Genomic DNA, 27,848 nt, shown 5'->3' with positions numbered 1-27,848 from the left:
CCAGATCTTTGGACAGCTGGGATGGATTAGCTGGGCAGCAGGAACTAATCTCTGCCTGTCCCCACGTCCTTCTTCCACAAAGCAGAGCTGTCCCTAGAGGGAAAGTTTAGGACAAAGCTGAGGGTGGTTGGTGAAACAGTAAATATGAATTCCTTCTCATCTATAATCCGTACATCATCTCAGGCAGGCCTGGGCTTGAAATCACAGTTCTATCCCTTTCCTGCTGTAGGATCTCGGGCAAGTTATTTAACTTCTCTGGGCCTGTTTTATCATCTGTGAAATGGGATAATCAATGCACCTGCCTGGTAAGATAGTTGTGAGGGTCATGGGAGGCTTTTCAGAGGCTCTTTGCTATTTAGGTAGAGGTGGGATGGGCAGAAGCCCCTACCAAGGGAGGCGGGAATTGCTTGACAGCTATGGATGGGAAGGTACCTGCCTGGATCTGGAGAAGTTGAGGTGAACTGGACTATGCCCCCCAAAGCCTGGAGTCTTTACTTAATCCTCTCACTTTTCTTTATCTTGTCATCACGTCATAGCAATGAGAAAGAGGGCTCTAGGCTCGGACCACCTGTATCCACCTGTCTGTGGGACCTTGGCCAGGTTACTTGAACCTTTTAAGCCTCAGTTTCCTCCTTTACAATGTAATGGAGCTAATCAGATCCTCCACTTCACGGGGTTTCTGTGAGGATGAAATAAGAAAATCCGTGCCTCTGCCTGGCATATAGTAAATGCTTCGTAAATAATAGTTTTTACTACTACTGTCAATGTTATTGACAAACCATTATTAAGCCTCTGATATGGAAGGAACTCTAGGAAGCATCACGCAGAGAGGTCCCACCCGTTGAAGAGCTTGTGACCAAAAGATTTAATGTGTGATTTAATGTGTGATGTGACAATTATAAGAGGTGCTGTGGGAGACGGGGGTGGGTCATGGGGAGACAAGTCACAGACTACCAGGAGGAACAGGGAAGACTCTGTGAAGCAGGTGACTTTGGCAGGATTCCAGCAAGTAGAGATCGGGGGATAGAGCTTCTAGGCCACCTTGCTTTGAGTAGTAGCAGCCTCTGTTTCTACTTCCTGGAGCTCTGCCTTCCTGGGGAAGGAACTGACCGACACAGCTTGCTTAGATTTGTGGGCTCTTGGATTCTGGTCGTTTCACCAAAGCAGAGTAACCCCAGAGCCTGAGTGCCAAGAGGTCAGAGCTCCCAAGAGCGGACAGCCAAGAGGATCCTGGGGAGAAGCAGGATTTCTGCAAAACAGGCATCATAATACGACCAACCTCATAGCATTGTTCTGAGACTAAGTTAAAATATGTATCTGCCTGGTGTGGAAGTAAGCTCTCAATAAATGTTAGCTAGTATTATTATTTTTTTCAAATCATCACCATCTTCATTGTCAGCATCATTATGTTTCAGGGTTGCCATGAAGACTGTATTAGAGAATATATGCAGCACTCCTAACGCAATATCTGGTCTTGTAGTAGGTGTTCAATAAAACCTAGCCATTATCATTAGCATTTCCAACAAGGAAGAGATTCCGGACACACTGGCCCAGTGACATCCCTGTGGTGGAAGGAGCACTACAGTGTTAGTTAAAGACCTGGATTCATATCCTGGCTGTGCCACTCACTAACTTGGGAAGCTTTCCTGAGGCACTTCATCAGGAAAAGGTTGTCATTAATACCTGTCTCCAGAATTGCCGTGACCTGCTGTATTAATTCAGCAAATTGTAAAAAGGGCATAGTTGGTGCCTAAGAATTGAAAGCATATGAATAGCCAGGTGGCCACAAATAGAATGGATGTTTCCTTTTTTTTTTTTTTTTTTTTTCTGTATGCGGGCCTCTCACTGCTGTGGCCTCTCCCGTTGCGGAGCACAGGCTCCGGACGCGCAGGCTCAGCGTCCATGGCTCACGGGCCCAGCCGCTCCATGGCATGTGGGATCTTCCTGGACCGGGGCACGAACCCGTGTCCCCTGCATCGGCAGGCGGACTCTCAACCACTGTGCCACCAGGGAAGCCCTAGAATGGATGTTTGATGGCTTTTGTTTTCTCTCTTCTGCTCTTAGATCACCAGAAACTAGAACGTGAGGCCCGGATATGCCGACTTTTGAAGCATCCAAACATTGGTAAGTGCCCTTATATAGAGCATTTCTTGGGCATTTTTTGGAAGTTGGAGAGAACAGAAATCCACTGTTTTTGTGTAGGGAACCACTTCTGTCCCTGGGCCTTTGCCTGGTGTCTTTTTTTGCCCAAGCAGGATAGCAGCCATACATTGCTCAGCATTCTGGGGTGTTCTAGTTCAGAGACCTGAGTGTCTCCATCCCTGTGGTGCCATCTCAGGGCTGGGAGTGAGGTATCAGAATATGTTTCAGACTCGCTTTCTTCCCCTCTCCTTCCGTCTTTGGGCTGAGGTCCAGGTCCTCGGCGTGTGAGGCTCCGGGCTAGTAGCCTGCCAGCATCCCTCACCAGGGGCCTTCCATGGCCGTCATAAAAGGGTCCGGATTTTGTTTCTGGACTTGAAAAAGTTTTGTTCCTGTTGCGGTGTCGTGCACACTCTGGGCGTTTCCATGGCGCTCCCGTTTGTATTCCCCGGAGCCGGGAAAGCAAGCTGCCCACCCGCCTGGCTTCTCTGGAGATGGGATGGCAGGAGCCACTTGGATGGAGAAGGAGAAAAATAAGAGGATTTCTCCCTGCTCCCACCCTGACGTGGGGGACAGGAGCACATTGTTGGTTGTTCTAAAGCCGCGGAGGTTTGCCTGCCACAACCCACTCTGGCTCCGTTTTACATTGTTCAGCTGAAGTAGTCTTTGCCAGAAATGCTGGCCCCAATTCGGTGCTTCTTGCAGAGGGAACAGAAACTGGGCTGGCTGCAGTGTCTGAGCAGAAGCCCCGGGCTTGACTTGAGGCAGGGCAGGGAGCATCTCCTAGGTTTCCCTGAAAGCTGTGATCATCACAAAGGACAACACGTTTTCCGCGCTCCTCAGGCACGGCCCCAATAGCGGGGCTCCCACAGTGCCCTGGAGGCCTCCTACTCCGCTGGGTTTGCAGCTGGGGCTGTAAGGCGACTTGCCGAAGCTCAATGCTTCCTCCAGAGCTACTCAGCCTCCGGCTTCCCAGATCTCGGGCTGGAATGCTCACTGGGAGCTCTGACGTAGGAGAGTGAGGTCGTACTCTAGCCCAAGGGGAGAGAAGCTGTGAGGTAACCAGAACTGCAGCCATGCAGGGCTTTATAGATGGCAATCAGCAGCTTGGATTACACCCGAAGCAGATTGGCATAGCTGGTGCTCAGCTCTGCCTGATGCAGTCTTCCACGGAGCCAGCACCTCTCAGCCCACAAGTCCTGGGTTTGGAACTACCGGAGCTCTCTGAAGTTAGACCCTCACCTGCAAACAGGACGGTGGGGACCAAAGTGTTGCCTTAGGTAGAAGAGAAATGATGAGAGGAGCAACTAAAACAGCAGTCACAAACTCAGGCGTGTTTTGTTTGGCCGGCTCAGTGGTTTAAAAATATTTTTATTGTTCGCCAGTATTTTATTTTATTTTATTTTATTTTATTTTATTTTATTTTTGCGGTACGCGGGCCTCTCACTGCTGTGGCCTCTCCCGTTGCGGAGCACAGGCTCCGGATGCGCAGGCTCAGCGGCCATGGCTCACGGGCCCAGCCGCTCCGCGGCATGTGGGATCTTCCCAGACCGGGGCTCGAACCCATGTCCCCTGCATCGGCAGGCGGACTCTCAACCACTGCGCCACCAGGGAAGCCCTCGCCAGTATTTTAAAACGAGATTTCACACTTTGAAAAAAATTTTATTTCCCAATCTTTCAAATCAGAAGATTTGGCTCCGCTGAGCCCACATCCATATGTGGCCGGAATCAGCTGGGGCTGGGCAGTGGCTGCCCCTTTAGCCCGCTGGCCACGGTTTTTGCTGTTATCTCACGTTTGTACTGCCTACCTGGTCCCTCTAGGCTTTGTGAGCTTGTGACCTCTGACCTAGCAGTTCCAGAGCAGGAGGAAAAAAGAATGTGGGTGGCTAAAGCCATCCACGAGCACAAAAGCATTTTGGTGTTCCAGTCCCGGGTCTCAGGGTCGGCGGACAGTAACTTCCTTTCCTTATGTCCCAGGTGACCAACTTGTAGAGCAATGATGGATTGTCCTCCTGGAGGGAGGAGAACAAGGGGTGGGGTAGATGATGCAGGAGGCAGAACCATGTCTGCGTTACCTGCGACACGGGCATGGTTGACCACAGCAGGGTTAGGGTAGGATGAAGACAATCGAGAATCAACCGGCAAGTACAAAACTGGGATTCTAGCTGAATAATGCCCGAGCCTTCGTTTTATGTTTTCTTTTAAATTAGATATATACTTTTTGACCTTTTAGACTTTACTTGGTTTGGTAGCACCCCCCAATCCCGCTTTTTTTGCTTTTTAACCACCTGCCCCCAGCTCAGAATTAAGGCAGATGGAGTGACCATCTACCCCAGCCATCTGCTCTGTTCGGGAGGGAGCAGGACCCAGGGAAGGCCAGGCAAGGCACACTCCCTTTGTCAGCATCTGATCGCCTAGGACTGTGCTTCCGTTTCACGACTGCTCCCAGATCCTGGGCATGTTGGTCTGAGGCCCTATTTTGGGGTCAAGGGCAGGGGGAGGGAAGGGTGAGTCAGGACCGTGTCCTGGCAGAGTGGGCTAGCCAGGCTATCTGGCGTCCAGTGGGAACCAGGACTCCTGGAGATGTGGGGGAGCTGTAGGTCCAGGAGGCGGGGTTGCCATGGAGCCTGACCTGGCTTGTGGCAGAAGAGGAGGCAGTTTTGTCCCCTTAATTCAGTGTTCATCTCCTCTCTCCGCTGCTCCGTCCTTCAGAGCTGTGGCCCTTTTGGCTGTAGCCTCTAACTCCGTCCCTCAGGGATACAAGTGGACCAGCCCAGGAGTGGTGCAGAACTGAGGAAGCTGAGAGCAGAGAGCATATGGTCCACCTCTGGTTATTATCAGACTCTTAGGCACTTGAATTCATAAGGGTATTTGGTACGAGGAGCCAGGCACCCCCAGTTTTTTTCCCTGATAGATGTTCTGCCCCAGGAGTTGAAAGCCTGTTGGAAGAGTGAACCCTAATGTAAACCATGGACTCTGGGCGATAATGATGTGTCAATGTAGGCTCATCAGCTGTAGCAAACGCACTGCTCCCCTGGGGAATGTTGATGTTGGGGGACACTGTGCGTGTGTGGGGACAGGGGGTAGGTGGGAGCTCTCTGTACTTTACTCTCAGTTTTGCTATGAACCCAAAATCGCTCTAAAAGGTAAAGTCTATTTTTTTTTTTGAAGCCTGTTGGTTCTGAGGCATCCTGCAGGACCTAAAACAGCCTTGGGAGAGTGGCCAGAGGCGTGGAGTTGAGAGGAGGAAACGACAGTAGTGCTAATCATCTAAAGTCTGAGTGAAGTGTCTTCTACCTGTGCTCTGCTTGCTCCCTGCTCTAAATTCCTCTAATGAATAGACTCTGTCTTCCTTCGTGCTGAGCTGCCCCAGCAGTTTCATCACAGTCTAGCATTGTGGTTTAGAGCAGCACTTCTCAAACTTTCATGTGCTCGTGAATCGCTTAGGGATTGTGTGAAAATTCAGATTCTGGTTCAGTAGGTCTGGGGTGGACCTGAGCTTCCTCACATCTCCTGGCGATGCTCACGCTGCTGATCCATGGGCTGCACGTGGAGAAACAAAGGTCTGTGGCTTTAGAGTCAAGTCCTCTAGGTTTGAATCTGGGATTTGCTGCTTAGCTGTGACCTCCGGCACATGGTTTCACCCACCTGTGCCTCCGTTTCGTCATCTGTGCCTCTTCGTGGAGTTGTTTTGAGAAGGTTCTGCAAGCAAAGGAGGCCTAGGAAATAAATGGAAATGATGAAAATGGAGATTCCAGCTCCCGGAAGTGACCCCTCCTAGACTCCCAGACCCAACTCAGTTCGCAAGTTATTCAAGCCTGGCTGCGTTTTACCTTGGGCCCAGGGCCCATACAGCTAATAGTAAGTGTAGCAAAAGCAGTTGTAAAGAAAGAAAAGGAAACATTGGATCACAACTGAGCAGCTCCCAAATCCCTGCCCACCTGCTTCTGGAGGACAGCGTTCATCACTCACCAGCCCATGGGATGACAGGACCTCCTTCCCACTGTGTTATTTCCATGGACATGAACAGTGATACTTGGTCAGTGCTTTTTTGACCAAAGTTTGTTAGTTAAAATGTGGCATACTGTTGGTGGTTTCTAAAAAATTGGAAACAGCCACAAAATTTGGGTTGTGGCTTTGTCAGTACTTGAAGGTATGAGACATCGAGTGGTTTTTTTTTTTGGCCTGTTCTTCCTTCCACAGTTTGTAAAGAACAATAATTAGGCTTGGGGCTTCCCTGGTGGCGCAGCGGTTGAGAGTCCGCCTGCCGATGCAGGGGACGCGGGTTCGTGCCCCGGTCCGGGAAGATCCCACATGCCGCGGAGCGGCTGGGCCCGTGAGCCATGGCCGCTGAGCCTGCGCATCCGGAGCCTGTGCTCTGCGGCGGGGGAGGCCACAGCAGTGAGAGGCCTGCGTACCACAAAAAAATAATAATAATAATAATTAGGCTTATCACTGTAATGCAGTAAATGCTTCATACTCCTTTTCCAGATCTTCCTGTCTAGAGTTGGTCTGGTCCTCCTTGGCCTTCGTACCCTCTCATGACTGTGGAATGGCCTGGGTGTTGGACTGTTTTTTTTCCCCATGCATCCATAGCATCCTTTACTTCTCCCTGACAGCCCTCAGCACAGTACTGCTTGGTTATGCATTTGTGTAAGTGCTTCTTTAAAGCCCATCTTCCCCGATCCCCCAGAGGCTGCACGGTGGCAGAGCTGGGTTTCCCTTGTTCACAGCTGCGTCCGTGGCATGTACAGTCACGCCTGCTTCAGGGAGGTGCCGAATGGACACTGCTGAGTGAATCAGAATGGCCAGGGCTAGTGGGGACAGGTTGGAGCTCCTTTGCCTAAGAGGATGGAGAAAGTGACTCCCTGGCAGGCAGTTCCACAAAATCAGGGATATTACTGTCAGTTTGCTTTGTCCTCAAGTCTCAGCTCTGCTTCTCAATATAACTTTGGGTGAGTTTCGTTTGGAGCCACCGTTTCCTGTCCTGTTAGATGGAGGTGATAGAAGTACCTACCCGATAGAGCTAATGCAAGGGTTCAGTCAAATAACACGTGTAAAAGCACTTGGCACGATGCCGAGCACATTGAAACAGATCAACTAAGAGTTAGGTATTGCAATTGGGATCATTATTATCAAGAATCTGCTAGGTTGGCGGTTAGAGTGGTGCATTCAAGTTTCTCGTCTTGTTCTCAGTCCCATGTTAATTTTCTTTACAAATGGAAACAAAAAGCAGTCTCGCTCAGCGATGGAGCCTTCCATGCCTGTCCCTCCTCGTCTTGGTGGTGCCATGCTCTGAGACACACATCACAGCCATTCTCTGGGTTGGGTGGCTCGGAAGGATGAGTCTGACTTTGCTGCTCTGCTCTTCTGATTCCCCTCCCAGCTTCCTCCCACCTGGGCTCCGTGTGTGGCCTTCCTGGAGAAGGGCAAGTTCCAGTGACTTCCTGTCTGGGCAGAGGCATGGGTACCTGCCCTTTTTGCCCTGTTCTCAGCCCTGCTGTGCTGGGTTCGGGGGGTGGGTCTGGGGGCAGGGATCCTGGGGAGGCAGGGCCAGGTGGCAGGACTCCCCTGGGAGTGGCTTTAGCATTGTACCTGCTGCCCTGTTAGTGCATCATCCTGCTGCTGTTAGTCACCTCCCTAATGAAGCTGGTCTTTAGCTTCTGGGACAGCTGATTTCCAGGGGATTATTTGTATTACACACTTTAATGCTTTTTCGTAGCAAATTTTTAATTAAATGGAAAGTCCTCTTGGAAGCAAGGGAGCAGCAGCTGCAGCAGGACTCAGCATGAGACACCAACTCCTGCCAGAGACCCACAAGTGAGGAGGGAGGGTGGCAGGGCTTTGGGGGAGCTCGCTTGAGCGTGCCTGGCTCAGTTAGGGTGGGAGGGAGGCAGGAGTCTGGCTATAGCTCCTTCCTTCTGTCCCCCACGGGCCTAGAGAAGTATGAGCTTATGTGCCCGAGTGTAGGAGGGAATCATTTAAGGAGGAGGGGTTTTAGAAGTACCACCTGCCTTTGATTTGATCCCATTGGTAAATTGCAGAAATACTGAGTTCTGGGGGAATTTGGGGGTGAGTAACCAGATCAGATCTAATAAGGTTGGCAATATGAAGCATAAACAATTGTCAGGCCCTGGTTCTAGCCCTGGCAGGCCTGAGTCCTCATTTGTCAAGTGAGGAAAACCACAGGGCTCTAGTGAGGGCCGAGTGCCTGTATTTTACATTCGGCTGATCTTGCTTTGGTGGGAAGGGTATGTAGGAAAGTGCCTCAGCCCTGATGAAACGCTCTCACATTGGAAACGGTAGTTGTCATTTGAGCTGGTTGGGGCCGGACATGGAAGAGACACTGTGAGTTCTTTGTATCCGAGAACTTCACTGGTTGGTTTGGTGTCAGGCCGTTCCTGAAGTGCTCTGCAAGGTGCTCCTGGAACTGCTGAGGGATGGAGTGAAGGTCAAACAGAAGAAGCCCTTTGGAACATATAGGCTCCCCATCAAGAGAGTGCAGGTGAGGGAAGGGACAGGCGCAGCTAGGACGGTTGGCCAAAACAAAGTTGTGTTTGCATTAGAATGATGCTCAGGGGTTGGCATTTAACCCCGAGGTGGCTTTGTGGGCACAGGCTTGAAGAGGAGACCTCAGAAGACATTAGGTTGAGCTTTTGCCCACGAGCTCTGGAGGTGGGGAGTGGGAAGGGATTCTGCTCGCCAACCTTTTCTTGCAGCCTTTACTGCAGCTCCATGCAGTAGCATCTCGGAGCTGTCTTTGATGCTCTTGTAGGCACATTCGTGAGTGTTTTCTCTCCGGGCTCCGTTGCTTTGTTGCCTGAGTGTGTGGGCTACTCCACGTTTCTTATAGGAAACAGTGATGTGGACCAGTCTTTGGAGTCAGAAAGAGCTGGGTTCACATTTGGACCCACTACATCTTTGGCCTTTGGCAAGATACTGTATGTCCCTGAGCGTCCAGTGTCCTCATCTGTGGAATGGGAGTAATACTTATCTCAGGGTGGTCATCAGGAATAATAAACTCCTTGAAGGCCAGTTCTATGTCCTTCCTAAATCCCGCCATCTACCACAGGGTCCAACACACAGTAGTCACTCAATAAATGCTTGTCGCATAAGTAATGTACGCAAAGAGCCTAACACAAGGCCTGGCACGTAGTGAGCACTTAATAAATGGTTATTGTTGTCGTCGCCTGAATCTGTGTGTTGCCTCCCGTGCTCACCATCCGTCATCCTCCCTCCACGCGCCTCCCTGCTGGGCTCTGCCTTTCCCACTTCTTCCCCTCCCTCTAATTCTTCTGTTCCCATTTACCCCAGGCTCTCAGGCTCTCCCATCTTGTCGTTCTCTGTCCCCCTGCAGTCTGTGTCCCTCGGTGCTGCTCGCTTTGCGTTGCACCCTCACGTGTCGTATCCCAGGACTACCTTCTCTGGGACCAGCCCCTCTGGGAAGAAGGTTCTTGCTTTTCTCCGTCCTGTCTTACTTCTTAGCCACAAAGCTTCTGTCTCTCGCCTACATTGTAGGCAGTCTGAGGTGGCGACCAGAGCGCTGGACCTCGGGTCTGGTCGTCTCTGCTTTGTGGCCATGTTGCCTTGGACTGGGGCTGCTGGGCGTCTGCCCATTCTCAGGAGAGAGCCTGTGGGGCTGACAGGACGGGGCAGGGCTGGGGTGGCCAAGGAGGAGAGGAGTAGGATTTCCAGGTTTTCTCTCTGTTAATCTCTGTCCCCATCTCCTCTCTTGCAGTACGCCTCCATGACAGTATTTCTGAAGAAGGGTTTCACTACCTCGTGTTTGACCTGTAAGTGCCGCTTTCTGAGGGTGTGGGGGCCTTTCCCTCCAGCCGGCTCAAGAGGAAGGCTTGGAAAAAAGGCCTAAACTGGGTCTTCAGCCTCTGCCGAGGGTCCCCCTCCTTTGCCCGCGGAGAGGGGTTTGGTTTTGAACTTCCTCTGGTAATGGGCAGGTTGCCGAGGGTCTGCTTGCTCACTCAGTATCTCCCCCGGGCTCTGAACCCCGGGGTGGCATTGCTCTTGCATTTCTGTTCAGCAGCACGCCTTGTGCAGGTGCTTTTTTCTTGTTTCTTGGTGTGTTGTCCTTAGTGGAGAAACAGAACATAGGTCTTTGCATGACCTTAAAAATTCTGGGGAATTGAGGGTACCTTTTATTAGTCGTAAACTAGTCTCCCATTGGTCTCTCCTCCACTTTGGTTATGGTTTAATTTCTTAAAGGTGGCTCTTCACCTCCTAGAAATGCCTCTTTGGTATTTTCCGGGTTGGGTCTCTGTGTCCTTGGTCTCATTATTCTTCAACTTCAGTGGTAGGTCTGTCATTCTTGGGCAGCTGGATCTTCGTATTCATATTGGTCTCAAATAAAGCTATGACTGTTTTGAGTAGGTTGATTATTTTCTCTTAGATGCCTGTATATTCATCTTTACCAGAGTATTAGCTAATCTATAGGTTATAGAAACAGAAATGTGCAGGGGGAAGGGAGGGCCCACGTTGTCCCAAGGAGAAGCTCCATGTCACTGAAGGACTGGCGTGCTCTGGGCTCTCAGACAACATGCATGTAGAGCTGACACTTCTCTAAAGCTGTTGTACAGTGTGACCTGTTACCTGTTGGATGCTGGGGTTGGACACCTGACCTGCTTCCTCTGACCCTCTTTGTTGGTTGCAGTGTTACCGGTGGGGAGCTGTTTGAAGACATTGTGGCCAGAGAATACTACAGTGAAGCTGATGCCAGGTGAGATGAGGGCCCTGGGGGCCAGGCGTCCTGCCTATTTGAATCGTCTTTGGGGGAGATCAGAAGAGCTCTTATCTGGACAAGGATTCTGTAGAGCTGGACTCAGGCTACATTCCGTGGGTATTGTTAGGAGTTAATAATTCAGCACTCCCGGATCAGTTTTTTTGCAAAGCTCTTACATATCTCCTTTACACTGTCACACCAGAAATACCTTTTCTTTGCACCACCGCCTACTCACAAGGGCCCAAGGACCCTCCCTATCCCTGCGTCTTTCTTTTGACAAATCCTACTGCATACGAGGCATCCTGGGGATGATCCAGAGATGGAGAAAACATGGTTTGTGTCCCAAAGGAGTGTAAATGTCTGGGTTAATAATCCAACCGGGGAACCTTCCTGGGAGATTCCAGCCTGAATCACCTTGTGTCTTGACCGCCATCACCAGCTCCCATGTCGGGCTCTGCAGGCTAGAGGACCATTCCTTGGCCATACCCTTCAGCCCCCAGCCCTCCAGGAAGCCCTGGCAGCTCCTTCGTGTGACACAGCAGAATTCCTCCCACACCGCAGCTCTGGGGCGCTTGTTTGGCCTGCCTGTCCTTCCTCGGCTCCTCCCCCGCCCTGAGTTTTCTCTGGGGTGATGTCCTTACAACTTGATTTTGATCATCCTGCCTGCAGCTTCTCAGGCATATGTGGCAGCTCTGGCTGCTTCTGGAGGGTGGGGGAGCACAGCTTCCTCACAGATTTCTCAACCCTGAGAGGCCAGTGTTTGCTGATCAACCTCAGATGCTTCAGCCTCAGGAAAAATTCTCAAGTGGGAGATGAATTCCAGTGCCAGCAGGGGAGGACCAGGCTCTGGGCGGGAGGAGGCAATGATAGCTCAGGGAGCCTGGCGGGGAGGAGGGGGAGCCGGGGCGGGTGACTGTACCAGTGGGCTTGGCCTGGCTCTGCTGGGACAGTTCGCACTTTTGCCATTTTTGGCCAGAAGGCTCTCCGTGCTAGCTTGGCTCTGTTCTAATTATATATTTCTGTGGAGACTCGCCTCTTCAGCTCAGTCTTAAAGTCTCTTTGGCCTACTCTTGGGCTGTGTCCTATAGGGAGGACTGAGCCTCAGCCTCCAGGAGCCCAGCAAGACCCTTTGGCTCTTGTGGAAGCCCCAGCATCAGCTTTTAAAGGAAGGAAAAATAAGTCCAGGTCACCAGCTCAGCACACACTTGGTAGTACCTGCTCCATTCTCTAGGCCAAGGTTCCTCAGCCTCAGCGCTACTGACATTTCGGACAGATAATTTTTTGTCGTTAGGGCCCCTCCTGTGTGTTGTAGGTTTAGAACCAGGTACCTGCTAGATGCCAGTAGCACCGTCCCTCTCAGTTGTGACAACCAGCAATGTCTCCAGGCATTGCCAGATGTCCTCTGGGGACCATAATCATCCCCCGGTTTTCACCAGTGCTCTAGACTGCCAGTACACCCCACCAGGAGTTTGACTGCAAGTGTGGCAGTCTGGTTTGGAAGGTGGATTCACCTTCCAAATCAGCAGCTGAATGTGACTCTAGGTTAGTTTGTCTTTTTCTATGAAAAATCATGATCAGAAAGGCTCCTCAGGTGCCTGTTTGGAACCCTCTTTAGTACCTTGTTTCTTTTTTTTTTTTTTTTTAGTACCTTGTTTCTTGATGGTGCCTGTGTACTTCTTTGTTTGTTTGTTTTGCGGTATGTGGGCCTCTCACTGTTGTGGCCTCTCCCGTTGCGGAGCACAGGCTCCGGACGCGCAGGCTCAGCGGCCATGGCTCACGGGCCCAGCCGCTCCGCGGCATGTGGGATGTGGGATCTTCCCGGACCGGGGCACAAACCCGTGTCCCCTGCATCGGCAGGCGGACTCTCAACCACTGCGCCACCAGGGAAGCCCCTGTGTACTTGTTTTATCTCCCCTACTAGATGATAAACTAAAGGGCAGGCACTGGGTCATCTTTACAGCTGGTGTGGTACCAAGCACAGTGCCTGTAGGTGCTCGATACATGTTTAAATGAAAGAATGAGTGTACCCACCCCCAAAACGACTTAGGCTAATAAGTTGGACTATCCTTCCTGAGTTGCTACCACAAGCCTCTTCTCCAAGAACAGAGTTAGCATAGGGGGGAAGAGAAACAAGGAAGGAGTTGGATGGTCTCTCTTTCTCAGGAGTCTGAGATGTCCCCCAGTTTCTTGGAAACAAATTGAAGTTGTTGGGCCTTTACAGTCTAAGGAGGCATGGTGGACCCTGTTCTAGGCTGCCCTCTGCCATTATCTAGCAGGAGAGCCTGGACAAACCACTTAGTCTGCTTGGGCCTCAGTTTCCTCTTCTATAAAGTAGGTTGAACAGATGATGTCCAAAGTCCAAGGTTCTAGCTCCTCACTGAGTGATTCTCAGTGAATCCCTGACCCAGAGATAAGTGCTTTTGTCCACAGCGTGTGGTCATGGATGGCTTAACCCTGAACTGACCTTTCTTCTGCTTTTGCAGCCACTGTATACATCAGATTCTGGAGAGTGTTAACCACATCCACCAGCATGACATTGTCCACCGGGACCTGAAGGTACTACCCAGGTTCCCCCTTTGCCTCTTGCTTGTGAAGCATTGGCGCCACCTGGTGCCAGATGGTAGTACTGCGAGGCCCAAACTAGGCTCCCTCTGGGCTGCGGGGTGGGTGCCTCATGAGGTTCTCTGTCTTCCTTATACAGCCTGAGAACCTCCTGCTGGCGAGTAAATGCAAGGGTGCCGCAGTCAAGCTGGCTGATTTTGGCCTAGCCATCGAAGTACAGGGAGAGCAACAGGCTTGGTTTGGTAAGAGTGACCCTGTCTTCCTGGAATGCAGCCCCCGCCCTTCCTCCTCTTCCTGATCTGCCTTCCTCTTTCATAACTAGAAGCCAGACCCTTGATGGCCCTGGGCTCCTCAGGGACTGGAGGAGGGGAGGTGCAGAACTCCCCCTGGCCCTCCATGACTCAGTACAGTGAGACTTGCTGCTGTTAGCACTGCGTTCTTGCTGCCTCTGGGGAGGACGGGAATTCCTGGTAGACACATGGACTTGCCCTCTGATTTAGATTCCGGGCACTACCAGAAGCCCAGCCCGTCATCTCTTGCTGCCCATATGCTAAGAGCTTATATAGCAAAAGCAACAGGAGTAAGAAGGGACTTGGGGGAAATTGCTAATGTGGATTTAATGAAAGAGAAAGTGGGTTCAGTGTGCCTCCGCTGTCTCTTCCGCTACAGGTTTTGCTGGCACCCCAGGTTACTTGTCCCCTGAGGTCTTGAGGAAAGATCCCTATGGAAAACCTGTGGATATCTGGGCCTGCGGTAAGCCCATTCCACACACTCAGCTTTTTGGTGTTAAGGGCCCTCGACTTCCAGTGATGGCAAGAAAGAGGCGTTGCTCTTCCTTGTGGGTCCCACAGGCGTCTGGTATATGTGAACTCACGGTGTTTGCTCTAGTGTCCCCGGCATGGCTGTTCCCATCACACCCTTCTCCCCAGGTATTTCCTAGATGAGGTTGCATCCTTCTTGAAGAGGGATTTCCCATGCCTTAGCAGGTGGGTTGTGCCTAAAGAAATCCCGGACGCGGCTTGGTGACGTGGGGAGTGAAGCGTAGTGGCACAGCATTATTGGCTGCCATTCACTTCTCCTTCTGGTATGGCCTTGACTTTTTGGGTGGCTCTGAGCCCTGTGTGGCTTTTCTTGGTTCCTCAGCAAAGCAGGTGACTGACCCCAGTGATCTGTGTCCTGTCTTGTAGGGGTCATCCTGTATATCCTCCTGGTGGGCTACCCTCCTTTCTGGGATGAGGATCAGCACAAGCTGTATCAGCAGATCAAGGCTGGAGCCTATGATGTAAGGACCTGTTTGTTCCTGCCCCTCAGGCTCTGACCAGGGGAAGGGGCGTGTTGAGTGTGTCACAGGGTACAGGGAGTGTCAGGGACTTTGAGGACCCAGGGATGGGCCTATAGGCCTCAATTCTTGGCACCACCTGTGCCAGGGAGCAGCTTTTTTTTTTTTTTTTTTTTTTTAACGGTATGCAGGCCTCTCCCGTTGCGGAGCACAGGCTCCGGACGCGCAGGCTCAGCGGCCGTGGCTCACGGGCCCAGCCGCTCCGCGGCATGTGGGATCTTCCTGGACCGGGCCACGAACCCGTGTCCCCTGCATTGGCAGGTGGACTCTCAACCACTGCGCCACCAGGGAAGCCCGGGAGCAGCTTTTTTGCACAGCCATTTTTGGTAGCTGTAAAGTCACGGAGCCCACTGAAGCCCTTTGGTCTATTATTTGCAAAGAATGGTGTGGCTGTGTGGTGTGCTGCATGACATAGGGATGAGAAGTCTGGTGGCTCTCCCACTGCAGTGGGGCGTTTGTCACAGCGCTAAACAACTGATTCCTCCTAGTAGAGAGATGGAGTTGAACCAGAAGATGTCAAGAGTCCCCCGGTCTGATATTCTGGCATCCTAACCATGATTGTTCTGTTTTACTTTCCCGGTCTTTAAGTTGACCCTGATCCTGGGGTACCCTAGGGCTTTCCCACACCCTGCTGGGCAGCTTTAGGTAACACAGAGTACCCCAATTATAGGGGGTATGAGGCTCACACATTTCATATCCCTCCTTCTCCTGTTCCCGCTCCTTAGTTCCCATCACCAGAGTGGGACACGGTGACTCCTGAAGCCAAGAACTTGATCAACCAGATGCTGACCATAAACCCCGCAAAGCGTATCACAGCTGACCAGGCTCTCAAGCATCCATGGGTCTGTGTAAGTGTCTTCCACCGAGATCAAGGAGATCAGGGATGTCAGCTTTCAATGCGCCCATAGCACCGTCTTTACCCTCCTTCTTATGAATAGAAAATAATCATTTTGGGCCCTGAGCTAAGATCCAGCAGAGGGGAGGGGGCACTGGGTGGGGCCCAGGGGCAGCAAATGTCACTAGGAGGAGTTGGGGAGGCGATTGGGACTAACTGGCCTCTGTCTCTCCCCCACTCACTTGTCAGGTGTGGTTTAGCTTTGATCTTGAGTGAGGGCTTAGGTTGACCCTTGCGGACTTTAGTTGATGAGAGAAAGCAGCTGGCAGAACTCAGAGTGAATTGCCATGCCTAGAGTGCGTATTCAGATCTCAACTCTTAGACAACTCTAATGGAAATGTGACCAAGACCCAGCAAATAAACAGAAGGGGCCTCTGAGCAATGAAAAAGCGCCTCCTGAAGTTCAGTCATAAATCTCGCCTTAGGAGAAGCCCCTGGGGGCTATCATTGTGGGTCAGCATATTCTGTTTTCGTGTACGGTTCTATCAGGCTGAAATATCTTTTTTCAAACAAGAGGGTCTGCCTCTTGTTAGGCCTCCTGACAGCCACGATGCATTTATGTATTTGTTCTTTCCCGTGTTTACCGAATGCCTCTTTGATGCTGGTCCCTGTGTGGGTGCTGTAGATACAAAGATGAATAAGGCATGGTGCCTTCCCTCACACATCTCAAAGATTATCTGGGGAGACAGGCACTCAAGCAGGCAACCATTCTGCAATGTGACAAGTACGTAAAAGAAGCTAATGAGTATGTAGGAACTCCTGCTGTCTTTGGTGGGCAGTGGGATTGCTAAAGGCATGGAGGAGGTGGGCTCTGTCCTGGTTCTTGGCAGATGACTGGGAGTTCCCCAGGATGATAACCTGCAGACAGAGGTTAGCAAGGGCCAAGGTGAGAGGCCATGGGGAAATTGTGGCGAGTTTAAGGCATATTAAGTAGTTTGGTTGTAGATGAACGTAGGACTACAGGAATACAAGAGACTGAAGCCAAAAGGATTCCAGGACATACAGGTTTCTGCCTAAGGAGTTTGAATTTTACTCTGAAAGCACAGGGGACAATTTAAGGGTTTTAAAGAGGGAATGAAGTATGCAGTTAATTAAGAAAGATCACTTTGGAAACTGTGTAGAAAATGGAATTGAAGAGGAAAGAGGCAGGGGCAGAGAGCTCAGGAAGCTGTCGTAACCGTCTAAGCAAGTCCAGATGAGGTCTTGGCTAAGGGTAATAATAGGAGAGTGGGCGGTATGGCAAGGAGTGGACACATCTGAGAGATGTTTGGGACATAGAATAAAAAGGATTTAGTGACCAGCTGGATTTGGGAAGTGAAGGAGAGAGTGGGATCTATGAGGACTGCCAGGTTTTGAGTTGGTAACTGAGTGGAGAGTTGTACCATTCACTGACCCAGAGGAAACCCAGAGGAGGAACCTGTTTGGAGAAAAGATGACGATTTTAGTTTCATACATGTTAAGTGTGGTGTTTGAGGACCTCCAGCTGGAGACATCCAGTCGGTAGTTAGAAATATGGAAAAGAAGTTAAAAATTGGAAATATAGGTTGTAGTCATTTGGGTGGTGTTGGGGCTGTAGAAATAGATGGGATTGTTTCTATGCTGATTGAATTCCTTTTTTTGTTTTTTGGGTTTTTTTTTTTTTGGCTGTGTTGGGTCTTTGTTGCTTCACGTGGGCTTTCTCTAGTTGCAGCGAACGGGGGCTACTCTTCGTTGCGGTGCGCGGGCTTCTCATTGCAGTGGCTTCTCTTGTTGTGGAGCACAGGTTCTAGGCACATGGGCTCAGTAGTTGCAGTACGCAGGCTCTAGAGCGCAGGCTCAGTAGTTGTGGCGCACAGGCTTAGTTGCTCAGCGGCATGTAGGATCTTCCCGGACCAGGGCTTGAACCAGTATCCCCTGCATTGGCAGGCAGATTCTTAACCACTGCGCCACCAGGGAAGCCCCTGATTGAATTCTTAACTGTGGGCTGTTGTAAGAGAAGAGATGGCCACCAGCATTTAGCGCCAGGGAGAGTTGGAGGAGCCGGCAAAGGAGACTGAGAATGAGAATTTCCATGGGAGAAAGAGGATCAGGAGATCCTAAGAAACAGGAGGTCTCAGGAAGGGAGGTTCTGTAATCAGATGCTTCAGAGAGTCCATGATAAAGACAGAAGAGAGCCTGTTGGCTCTGACCGATTAGAAGCATTGTTTCATTATTTCACTGTTAGAGGCAATGGAGGGAGAGAGACTGAAGCCTGTTTACAGTGAGGTGAGGAGGGAATGAGGGTGAAGAGAGAAAGACATGGTACTAATTAGAGAAGATGGATGAGTCAGGGGAGGTTTTAAAATCTTGCGCTTGACTGTATTGTGTAGACTACAGAGAAGAATATAATCCAGAATAAGGGGTTAAAAATATTGGCTAACTGAGGAACCAGTGTTTGGATAGCACAACGAGAGAGGGACTCCTGAGCCCAGGTCAAGGGGTCAGCACATGAGGGATGATGCTTCTGAGACCTGGGATTAGGTTGCAGGGGTGTGAAAATCAGCTTGTGGTTGGAAGGCTGAAGTTGAAGGAGTTCTTGCTTGATGATCTCTCATTTCACTTTGTGGAGAAGTTTACACTTTGGAGGAGGAGGTGAAATATGAGATCTGGGGAAGGTAGATAAGGTTGGGAGAGTGGCTTCGGGAACTAGGAAAGGGAGCGGCCAGAGGGGAAGGAAGGCAGGGTGGCCCTGTGGGGGTGTGGGCACCAGGCTGCACGTTGTAGGATTTACTTTTTTTAGCAGGCTGGCCAAGGTAACAACAGCAGAGTGAGGGGATGAGCCACTTAAAATGGGTCCTCAAGAACTGCAGAAACATTATGTTCTGGGGTCGTGTTTGTGGACCCCACCCTCCATCCTCCTATATATCTCAGCAGACCCTGAGAACATCTCTGTATTAGGATATGTAATCGTTGATGCTTGTATTGCTGACCCTCTGTCATCAGGGAAATGTAAATCATGTTCAGGGGACTCTGTTTAAGGAGGAAGTTAGCAGTAATACATTGAAGAAAAATTCCCATCCAAAACGGTGAAAAGAATTAATGCTTCAAGGTAAAGATCCTTAGCTTCTCAGATCACAGCTTCATTTAAGACCTTGTTGGCGGGTGGGATGGTTGTTGAGAGGAACTCTTAGAAGGAATGAATGTTCTCTCTGGAGAGCAGGAACCCTTTCTGTTCTCTCACTGCCCAGAATCTGGAGCGCAGTAGGTGCTCACTAAATAGTTGCTGAAGGAGTAACTGCATGAGGATCACAACACACAAAATACTCTCCCGTTCCATAGCCTCCATCTCCCAAGGAAGATTAGAATGCTCTCTTGGGCACCTTCATCCAGCATCAATTACCGGTGGTGTTTTCATGTCCAGATTATTGTCCTTACATAACCTTGATTTTGGGGTAGTGCTTTTATTGTAAAAGCATTTTCACATCTATGACCTCATCTTATCTTCAGAGCAACTCTGGGGCAGCTGAGCACATGGCCACCGGTGCTGGGACTATGGTGAGGGGCCTAGGAGCCGGTGGGGGGCTCACAGGCCTGTCTATTTGGCTTCCAGCAACGGTCCACAGTGGCATCTATGATGCATCGTCAAGAGACGGTGGAGTGCCTACGCAAGTTCAATGCCCGGAGAAAACTGAAGGTGAGTCTTGCCTTCCGGGCCGGGCTGCCAGCATCCTGAAGTCATACCTTTCAGCAGTGCGCCCCCTGCCCCATCACAGAAGGAAGCTCCCCTCCTGGCTGGAGCTGAGCTATGAAGGTTGTACTCATTGGGAGCCCCTAGCCAGCAGCTGCCCTCTGCCTGAGAACAGACTGTGCTTTTCTAGAGCCTGATGGAATTCACAGGACCCTCTTCTTTCCCCAGGGTGCCATCCTCACGACCATGCTTGTCTCCAGGAACTTTTCAGGTACGTTTTCAGCTGTGCACTTTAACTCTACGAGGTGAGTGGGTCGGAATGGGCTGTTGCCATATATCGTGCCATCCTGACACTGGGTGTCTCAGGCAACACCTTGACCAAAATGATGAGGATCCTGTTTGGAGGGGCTGCTGCAGCTGAGTTTTGTAACCTGAAATTCTGGGGGGCTTTACTTGACTTCAGGTTTATGAACTGTATTCCCTAGAACCTCCCAAGGAGTAGTCTGCCCAGTCTTCCATTTACCTTGTCCCTGGGTATTCTTATTTAATTCTCTGAAGACTCTCAGCACTTCAAGATTTTAGCCAGTCTCAAGGGCATTGGAGGATGTGCTGGGAAAAAGAAGGAGATGAGATGTAGTGAATCTTCCCAGACACCACCATTAATTGGCTGACTGGACGGTCACTGCATCGTTGTGTCCAAGTGGAGATGACTAATAGAAATTATTCCAGATGCTTAAACCTTTTACAGGGACTGTGCTTAAAATATTCTCTTTTATACCAACTGTGAAAGTGAAGAAATAGAGACCAGCAGGATGGAGGGAAAGGAAATTGCTTAATGTTGCGTGAGGAATTGGGAGAGTTGGGACCAGTAATTTGTAAATCACACTTGACATTTCTTTTTAAGATGCAAGACATTCCACCTTCCCCTTCCCCCCACCCTCATCATTGTTTGCCCTCAGTTGGGAAGCACAGTGGCTTTTCTGTGAGGAAAAGATTAATGACAGGACTTAAGACAGAAAGGTTTCTTCCCAGTTTGCCTTTTCCCCTGATCTTCCCTCCCCCTAACCCCCAGCCCCACTGTTTTGGTTCAAGACCCCCTTCTCATTCTCATAACCAGACTCCCTCCCTTGCTTTCCTTCTACACAGCCATGGGGGTGGGGGGGTTGTGTGTGTGGGAGGCTCAGGTGGGCAGCTACCTGGGCAGAGATTGCTCCCTTGAGCTTGAGTCCACGGGCTTGGCTGTACTGGTTCCCAGTAACCTCCAGCCCTGGCTCTGGGGCTTCATGAGCTCTAGCCCGAGTGAGAGCCCCAGGGCCCTGGAGGGTCAGGACTGGAGAGTAAGCTGGGAGAGTGTCCCCTTCAGGCCCATCCCCTGTGACCCTAGTTGGGGCTCGATCTTGTGTTCTGGATTCACCTCACAAATGGGGACAGGAGGGCACAGTGGGCCACCTCCTGCAGAGGTGGAGCTGTTGTCCCACATCAGGCCTCTGGTCCTCTAATTACTTGCACCTTCTACTTTCTGGGTTTAAGAAAGCCTTTCTAGAGGACGCTCAAGGGCAGATATGTGCCGACCCTAGAATGGGGTGATCTCTTCTCTCTCTGAGTGGAAGAGATGTGAAACAGGCTGCTAGGAAATCAATAGCATGTGCCCTGTCCCGTGGCCTCCGGCCTCTGCCTCAGCCTCTCCCCGTCCATTTCATGAAATTGGTGTCCTGGTTTCAGGAACTCAGTCTCTCTGTTACAACACAGCACCTTCACTGATCCCTAAAGAGCCTCCTGTCCTTGCTGCCCAGACTTTGTCTGGCCGTGGCACTCACTTTGCCCTGGTGCAGTAGGCAAACAAACAAACAAAAAAGAATGCTGCAAGCATTCCAGGACGACCTCTTCTGCCCTGACTCTGGGACAGGTGAAGACAGAGCCAGTCTCCAGAAGCTTCTGTAGGAAGAGGTGTCTAGAAGTATAATCAAGAAGTAACGGCACTTGTGTGCTGCTTTAGGAACAAGTGAGGCTGTTTTCTGAGTTGATCCCAAATAGAAGGTTCAGCTTATCCCTGGATTCTGGCAGGTTGGCTAATGGTGGAATCGGGGCTTCTAGCGGCCTTTGTTTACTTTCTGGGCGCTCATTTTTGGGGCACCTGCACCTTTGGAACTCTGAAATGCAGCCTCTCCTGGCCACCTGTCTTGAAGAGGGAAAGTGACCGGTGTCTCTGAGGAGTTGGGGGCTGTGGAACATCAATGAACTGGCTGCCCAAGGACCACGGACCCTCCCTGGGCCCCGAGTGCCAGTCTCTCTACTGTTTGGGATGCAGCCGGAGGAAAGGGCCGCCCTCTGAAAATGTCCTCCTTTAGGTCCCCTGGGGAGGAAGGTTTGCAGATGAGGCTCAGTTTCCTGATAGCCTTAAGCTAGGGCTGGGCTGCCTCGGAAAGGACACCGCCCCTTGCCAAGTCAGGCTTTGACCTGCAGACCCTCACCCGAGGTGGTCGTGGGACAGGTGGAGCCGTGGGATCCCCCACGCCCTGTCCGAGCCCGGTTCTCTCAGGTTCCCAGACTGCTGCAGGGCTGGCTGCACCTGCTCACCAGCCTGCCCCCTGCACCTCCGCTCCCGCAGCTCGGCCGGCTTGGCCACGCCGCCCGGACCCCGCCGTGCACAGCGGCAGCGGGTTCCTGCGCCTCGCGCTGGGGCATGCTCGCTGCTGACTGGCCCCCGTGGCTTTGCGGCAGCTCTGTGCACTCAGAGACTGTATCCCCTCAGTTGGCAGGCAGAGCTCCGCCCCCGCCTCGCCTGCCGCGAGCGCCGCCGGCCTGGCCGGGCAAGGTACGTGGCATGAGTCCTCCCCGACCGCCTGCCTCGGCTCCCTGCCACCCCACCAGGAGGGCCAGCATGCCAGGCCCGCTCACCAGGGAGGCGAGTCCCATGCTTGCGGGCTGAGATGGGCATGCCGGACGGACCACCTAACTTGGCATCTGCGAGCGCATCGGTGTTACGGAGCCCCCTAACCAGCCGTGCATGCTGGGCGCTTGCCAACTCTCAGGAGGCAATAGCCTGGGACGTGGAGCTGGGCAGCAGGAGGCTTTCCTCCCGACGCCACCCGCCCGAGAGCCTGGGCTGCCTGTGAGGGCTGCGGCCAAGGTGGCCCGAGACAGCCCTGGCGTGGCCCGGGGCTGAGTTGCCCACAGCGGAAGACTAGGCTTCGGCGACACTGGTGGGCGGCCCCGAAGGGGAAGCCACGCCCCTCACAATTGTGAAGTCTGGCATTTGCCGGCCTCCGGGTCTGAAATGCGTAGAGTACAGAAGCTGTGCAGACAGCCGCTCCTGAGTTTGGATCCTAGCCCTGCCACACCCTGAGCAAGTCACATCAGCTCTCCCAACCTTAGTTGCCTCATCTCTCCAATGGGGCTAAGAAATAACATGGTGACGATTAGGATCATGTATGTCTAAGGCCCTCAACCCTGCCTGTATGAGAAAACTTGTTAAGAAAGAAATCCTGATGCTGAGACCCCACCCCAGACAAATAAAATCAGAATCCCTAGGGCATGGGATAGGCACTTTTCTCTAACTCCCAAGTGCTTCTAACTGTCAGAGTAGAGAAGTTTGACGTATGTAAAGCACTTAACACCGTCAGTGGTCAGGCATAGTAGTAAACACATTTGAAAAATAAGTTTCAAGTCACCTCAGCATAAACTGGAGATAGGACCAAGGGCCATTTTTGGAGGTCAGAATTCTTGTGATGCAAGGACCCTATTCTCACTGGAGACCCAGCTTGGGTAAGAAAGGACACCTGAAGGGAAGAATGGCAGCAATGACAGTAGTTAACACTTGCTGAGTTCTTGCTATGTGCCAGGCACTCTGCTTAGTGCTTTTCATGCCATTATCCCATTTTATAGATAAAGAAACTGAGGTTCAGAGAGGTTAAGTAACTCACACAGCGAGCAAGCAGTAGAACCAAGATGCGAACCCATTGAAGTCTAGGTGTATCAGACAGTTGGACTGATTCATTCTCCCTGGAATCTCCCATCCACTGTCTGCTACTTTCCTGTGACCTTTGTGGCCAACAGGCATCACCAGCCTTCCTATGTGGAGCTCATCAGCCTTGAGCATCACCCTGTGCCTGGCTAGAACCTGTTAAATACCTCATTATTCTGCCCAGTCCTTTCTGCTCAGTGGGTCCAAAGAGTAGACTGAGGGAAGGGTGGCAGTGACGACCTGCCCAGTCAAGGCTTCAACCCCCTGGCAAAACCCTCCTGTAGGTGGTCCTAGTCTCTGTGTCTGTGTCTGTCTGTCCTCACGTCTGGTCTCCTTCATGAACTGTGACACTCTTGTTTCTTGAGAACACTCAGGAGATGTCTTGCATCCTTGCAGCTTGGCTGTCCTGAGAATCTCCATGGCATCTAGGGACGGAGCCCTCACCTTTCACCCTGGCACTCTGCTTCCAGGCCTAGGTGGAAGCTGTTGAAGGCAGAGTTCCCAATGGCCCAGGCAGCCCCAGTACTGAATGTGGTTTCTCCTCCTAAATGCAGAGTGTCCCTGTTTCTGCTGAGCCTTCTTCCATGGCAGAGGAGATCCTGGGGTGCCCCCCTGAGGGTCTGACGCTGCTTGAGATGCCCTTCTTGCTTTGGGGCATCAGGAAGGGCCTCTTCTAGGGGGTTCAGGAGACTCCTGGCCCCCTTGTCAAACACATCAGTCTCTTGCGGATCCAGCTGCCAGACTTCAGGATGGGAAGAGGGTACAATACAGGAGACTTGATTTTTCTCTTTGTTTTCACAGCTGCCAAAAGCCTATTGAACAAGAAGTCGGATGGCGGTGTCAAGGTAGGTGTCTCCACTCCTCCAGCCCAAGGTCTGGCCTTTCTCTTCCAAGAGTCACTCCCAAGGGACTCCTTGGCACTTTGTTCCCCCTTTCCCCAAGAACCTTCCTATCCTTGCTTTTCTGCTTTAAACCAGAAACCTCTGTGCTCAGAACAGCAGGTTCCACTGGCCTGAGAGGGCGGAGGGATACGTGCTTCACCTGACCCTAGCTTGGTTAGAAAGACTCAGGGGAGATGATCCAAACTATAGTTTACTAGAGCTGAATCCTGAACGTGACTTCCAGACACAGGTTTCATCTCCAGGGCTTGACTCTCTGGGTTTTTTAGGTCACTGGTTAATCTTTTTTTCTTTTTAAAGCACAAACCGATTTAATCAAACGAAAGCAAAGTTTGCCTGGTTGACTCAGGGTACAGGGCTTGGCACCTGAAGCCACTATCCTTTTGTTCTTTTTTCTTATCTCCGAAGCACTTCCAGAACCCAGCTCAGATACCATTGAGTGAAAGCATCAAACTTTCTCGAGGCATAGGTGCCTTAGACACAGGCCAGGGACATGGTACCTCACAGCTCGTTTTCATTTGGTGAGGGAACTTTTCCTGGGGGATGAGGGCAAGAGGAGGGACAGGGGCCCATAGGGACCAACAAGATGCCTTAGTGGGGGGTGGCTGCTTGGCCAAGGTAGAGGGGTCCTCACACAGCCAAGGTGCTCTTAGAGGCTTTGGGGGCAGAAAGGGCCCTGGGGCTGGGGCATTGGATAGGAGTTCATGCTGTCTTGAAGCCTGCCAATTTACACCACAGAGAATTTCAAACCATTATTATGCAAACCTTTAAGTTCCAGCAGAAGTTTAAATTAGGGGCTTCCCTGGTGGCTCAGTGGTTGAGAGTCCGCCTGCCAATGCAGGGGACACGGGTTCGTGCCCCAGTCTGGGAAGATCCCACAGCCGCAGAGCGGCTAGGCCCGTGAGCCATGGCCACTGAGCCTGCGCATCCGGAGCCTGTGCTCCACAACGGGAGAGCCCACAGCAGTGAGAGGCCCGCGTACCGAAGAAAAAACAAAAAAAAACCCAAACAAACAAACAAAAAGTTTAAATTAGACCTTTCCCCAGGATCTTATGTCCCCAGCTGAGATGTACCTGTGTGCCCCTTTCCCTTCCCCCATCCCTTCCTCTTTCTCTCATTGTCTGCATGCCTGCTTCCATGTACTTCTGCCCTAAGGAGGGGAGCTTGGGCTCCACGCACACTTGCTGACATGGAGCTGGGGTTGACTGGCAGCCCCTCAGTTACAGGGGTGTGAGCTCGATGGTGGAGCCAGGTTAGGAAAAGGTGGCTAGTTAGAGATTTTGCTTATATTTTTCTGGAGAAGAAGCTAGAGTCAATCTTTACAAAGTATTAAGTACCTGTCAGAGGCTCAGTGCTACACTAAGTTCTAGAGGCACACAAGAGGTATAAGAGGAGATGCAGGTTTCATCCAGCCTCAAGAATTGCAGGGTCAATTAAAAAGGAAAGTGAACACATCTGGGATCAGCTAAGCACTGAATGGTATATGGTACTGGACCCTACATGGGATGGTTTGGTCCAAGAAGCTTCTGGGGAAGAGACTTATTGGAAAAAGCTAAAAGGAGGTAGGAAGATTGGAACCAAGTCAGTGATTGCCTCTAGAGAATGGGATTGGAGGTGAAGGTAGGGTGGGGAGACACACCTTTTGTTTTTTTACTTTGTACACATGTGTTTTCTTTAAAATGAGAATGTATTTTCTGTAACTTAAAAACAACAAAAAATATTTTTATGGGTTCTGTTATACATATTGATGTTCTCTGCCCAACTGGAACATGGGGTGTTTGGTAGAGGGATATAAAAAATACAGCTGGGGGGCCTCCCTGGTGGCGCAGTGGTTGAGAGTCCGCCTGCCGATGCAGGGGATACGGGTTCGTGCCCCGGTCTGGGAGGATCCCATATGCCGCGGAGCAGCTAGGCCCGTGAGCCATGGCCGCTGAGCCTGTGCGTCCGGAGCCTGTGCTCCGCAACGGGAGAGGCCACAACAGTGAGAGGCCCGCGTACAGCAAAAAAAAAAAAAAAAAAAAAAAAAAAAAATACAGCTGGGCCTCCCTGGTGGCGCAGTGGTTGAGAGTCCGCCTGCCGATGCAGGGGATACGGGTTCGTGCCCCGGTCTGGGAGGATCCCATATGCCGCGGAGCGGCTGGGCCCGTGAGCCATGGCCGCTGGGCCTGCGCATCCGGAGCCTGTGCTCCGCAATGGGAGAGGCCACAACAGTGAGAGGCCCGCATACCGCAAAAAGAAAAAAAAAAAAAAAAAATACAGCTGGATTGGTCTGGTTGAGCAGAGGAATTGGAGGTTTGTGTGTTAGACCACAGAAAACACCATAGACCACTGAGCAGGGAAGGTTAAGAGTGATGTTTTCGAAAGACTTGCCTAAGCGTGTAAGGGTGAATAGAAGAGGGTAGGAACTAGACACAGGTATCAACTAGGATTTATTATAGTCTGGGTGTAGGGTGAAGAAAAGATGATGAGAAATAGAAAGGGTTAATATTCAAAATAATCACCAGAGGAGCACAGACCAGCCACTTGGAATAGGTGCTGCCTGTAGGTTGTCGGTCCAGCTCTACCCATAGGTGCTGGGCTCTGATTAGACATTAGCTCTGATGAGGGGTGTGGCAAAGGAAGTTCCCATTAGATACGGGAGATTAAAAAAGGGTCCATCAAAGGTAATGGCAAAGTGTCTTGAATATTGAAAGAAATGGTGGTATCTTTGCTAGAAATGTGAGTAGTCGTGAAGGAATGTTTTGGTGGGAAGAGAAGTTTTGTTTTGACCACACTGAGATTGAGAGACAAGTGAAGATCTGGGCAGAGAGGTTTTCAAAGGTGCTGGGAGATACCTGGTGTAGCCCAGGGTGGTGTACAGAGGGAGACTCACGTGAGTGAATCTCGTGTCCACTGAAGGAGGTACGTGCCAGGCAGGCGCTGGAGGAGCAGAGAGACAAGCACCTGAGCCAGAACAGCAAATTTTCCCGAAGGAGATGGCCCAGGAACTGAGTTTGAAGGACTAGTTGGATTTTACCAAGTTAAGGAGGGGAGTGGAGAGGAGAGGACATTCCAGGCAAAGGGAATACACAGGTTTGAAACAGCACGATGATTCTGGGAACTCCATTAGCTTTTGTATGGTGGAAGCAGAGAGTGATTGCACAAAACAGGACCTGAAATGAAGCAGTGACAGCTGAGATGGTGAGAGGACGGGTTAAAGGTGTCATTAAGGAGTCGGTTTCTGGCAGAACTTTGTAGATACTGGCCTCAGGCACAGCCATGTAAGACTTGCCTAAGGAGCTAGTTAAAATACACAGATTCCAGGGTCCAGCCTGGAATTCAGATTCAGGAAGCCTTGGGCAGGAGGCAGAATCTGAATTTTAATAACACTCCCATTCCTCCATATGAATCCAAAGCACACAAATGTTGAAGAGTCCAGGAAAGGCAGAATTTCAGGGTTATCTGTTATTAAGGAGCTGGAAGAGGAGGAATTAGCAAAGGAAATGGAGAAGGAGGTGGAGGAAGAGCAGAGGAGTGCAACAATGCCGGCTCTGACAGGGATGCTGAGGAGGACACAGGCGAGGCAAACAGCATCGGTAGTTAAATTGCTTTAAATGAGAACGTATGTGGGGAACCTAGCCCGGGTTCTGACCCTGATTAGGTACTCCGTAAATGAGTTTTATGCTTGAGA

The 27,848-nt window shown here is 51.1% G+C and overlaps 1 protein-coding gene across 11 annotated transcripts in view; it reads left to right on the top strand.

Moving 5' to 3' along the window:
- Positions 1 to 27,848, top strand: part of CAMK2G (calcium/calmodulin dependent protein kinase II gamma) — a 56,148-nt gene that overhangs the window by 10,816 nt on the left and 17,484 nt on the right. For 6 of the 11 annotated variants that reach the window (XM_082640105.1, XM_082640111.1, XM_082640104.1 and 3 more), the window contains exons 3-13: positions 2,065 to 2,124; positions 9,878 to 9,932; positions 10,805 to 10,870; positions 13,357 to 13,429; positions 13,575 to 13,677; positions 14,105 to 14,188; positions 14,623 to 14,717; positions 15,500 to 15,622; positions 19,238 to 19,321; positions 19,544 to 19,586; positions 24,081 to 24,124. In XM_082640105.1, the coding sequence (XP_082496231.1) occupies positions 2,065 to 2,124; positions 9,878 to 9,932; positions 10,805 to 10,870; positions 13,357 to 13,429; positions 13,575 to 13,677; positions 14,105 to 14,188; positions 14,623 to 14,717; positions 15,500 to 15,622; positions 19,238 to 19,321; positions 19,544 to 19,586; positions 24,081 to 24,124 (830 nt within the window). Of the gene's footprint in view, positions 1 to 2,064; positions 2,125 to 9,877; positions 9,933 to 10,804; positions 10,871 to 13,356; positions 13,430 to 13,574; positions 13,678 to 14,104; positions 14,189 to 14,622; positions 14,718 to 15,499; positions 15,623 to 19,237; positions 19,322 to 19,543; positions 19,587 to 22,067; positions 22,131 to 24,080; positions 24,125 to 27,848 lie in introns of all 11 variants that reach the window. The other 5 variants (XM_082640113.1, XM_082640108.1, XM_082640106.1 and 2 more) reach the window with 1 other exon arrangement.

The sequence above is a fragment of the Mesoplodon mirus genome (genome assembly GCF_964341445.2).
Source record: "Mesoplodon mirus genome assembly, chromosome: 2".
Taxonomy (NCBI): Eukaryota; Metazoa; Chordata; class Mammalia; order Artiodactyla; family Ziphiidae; genus Mesoplodon; species Mesoplodon mirus.
The sequence above is the reverse complement of the archived record's forward strand: the minus strand, read 5'-3'. Positions and strand labels throughout refer to the sequence as shown.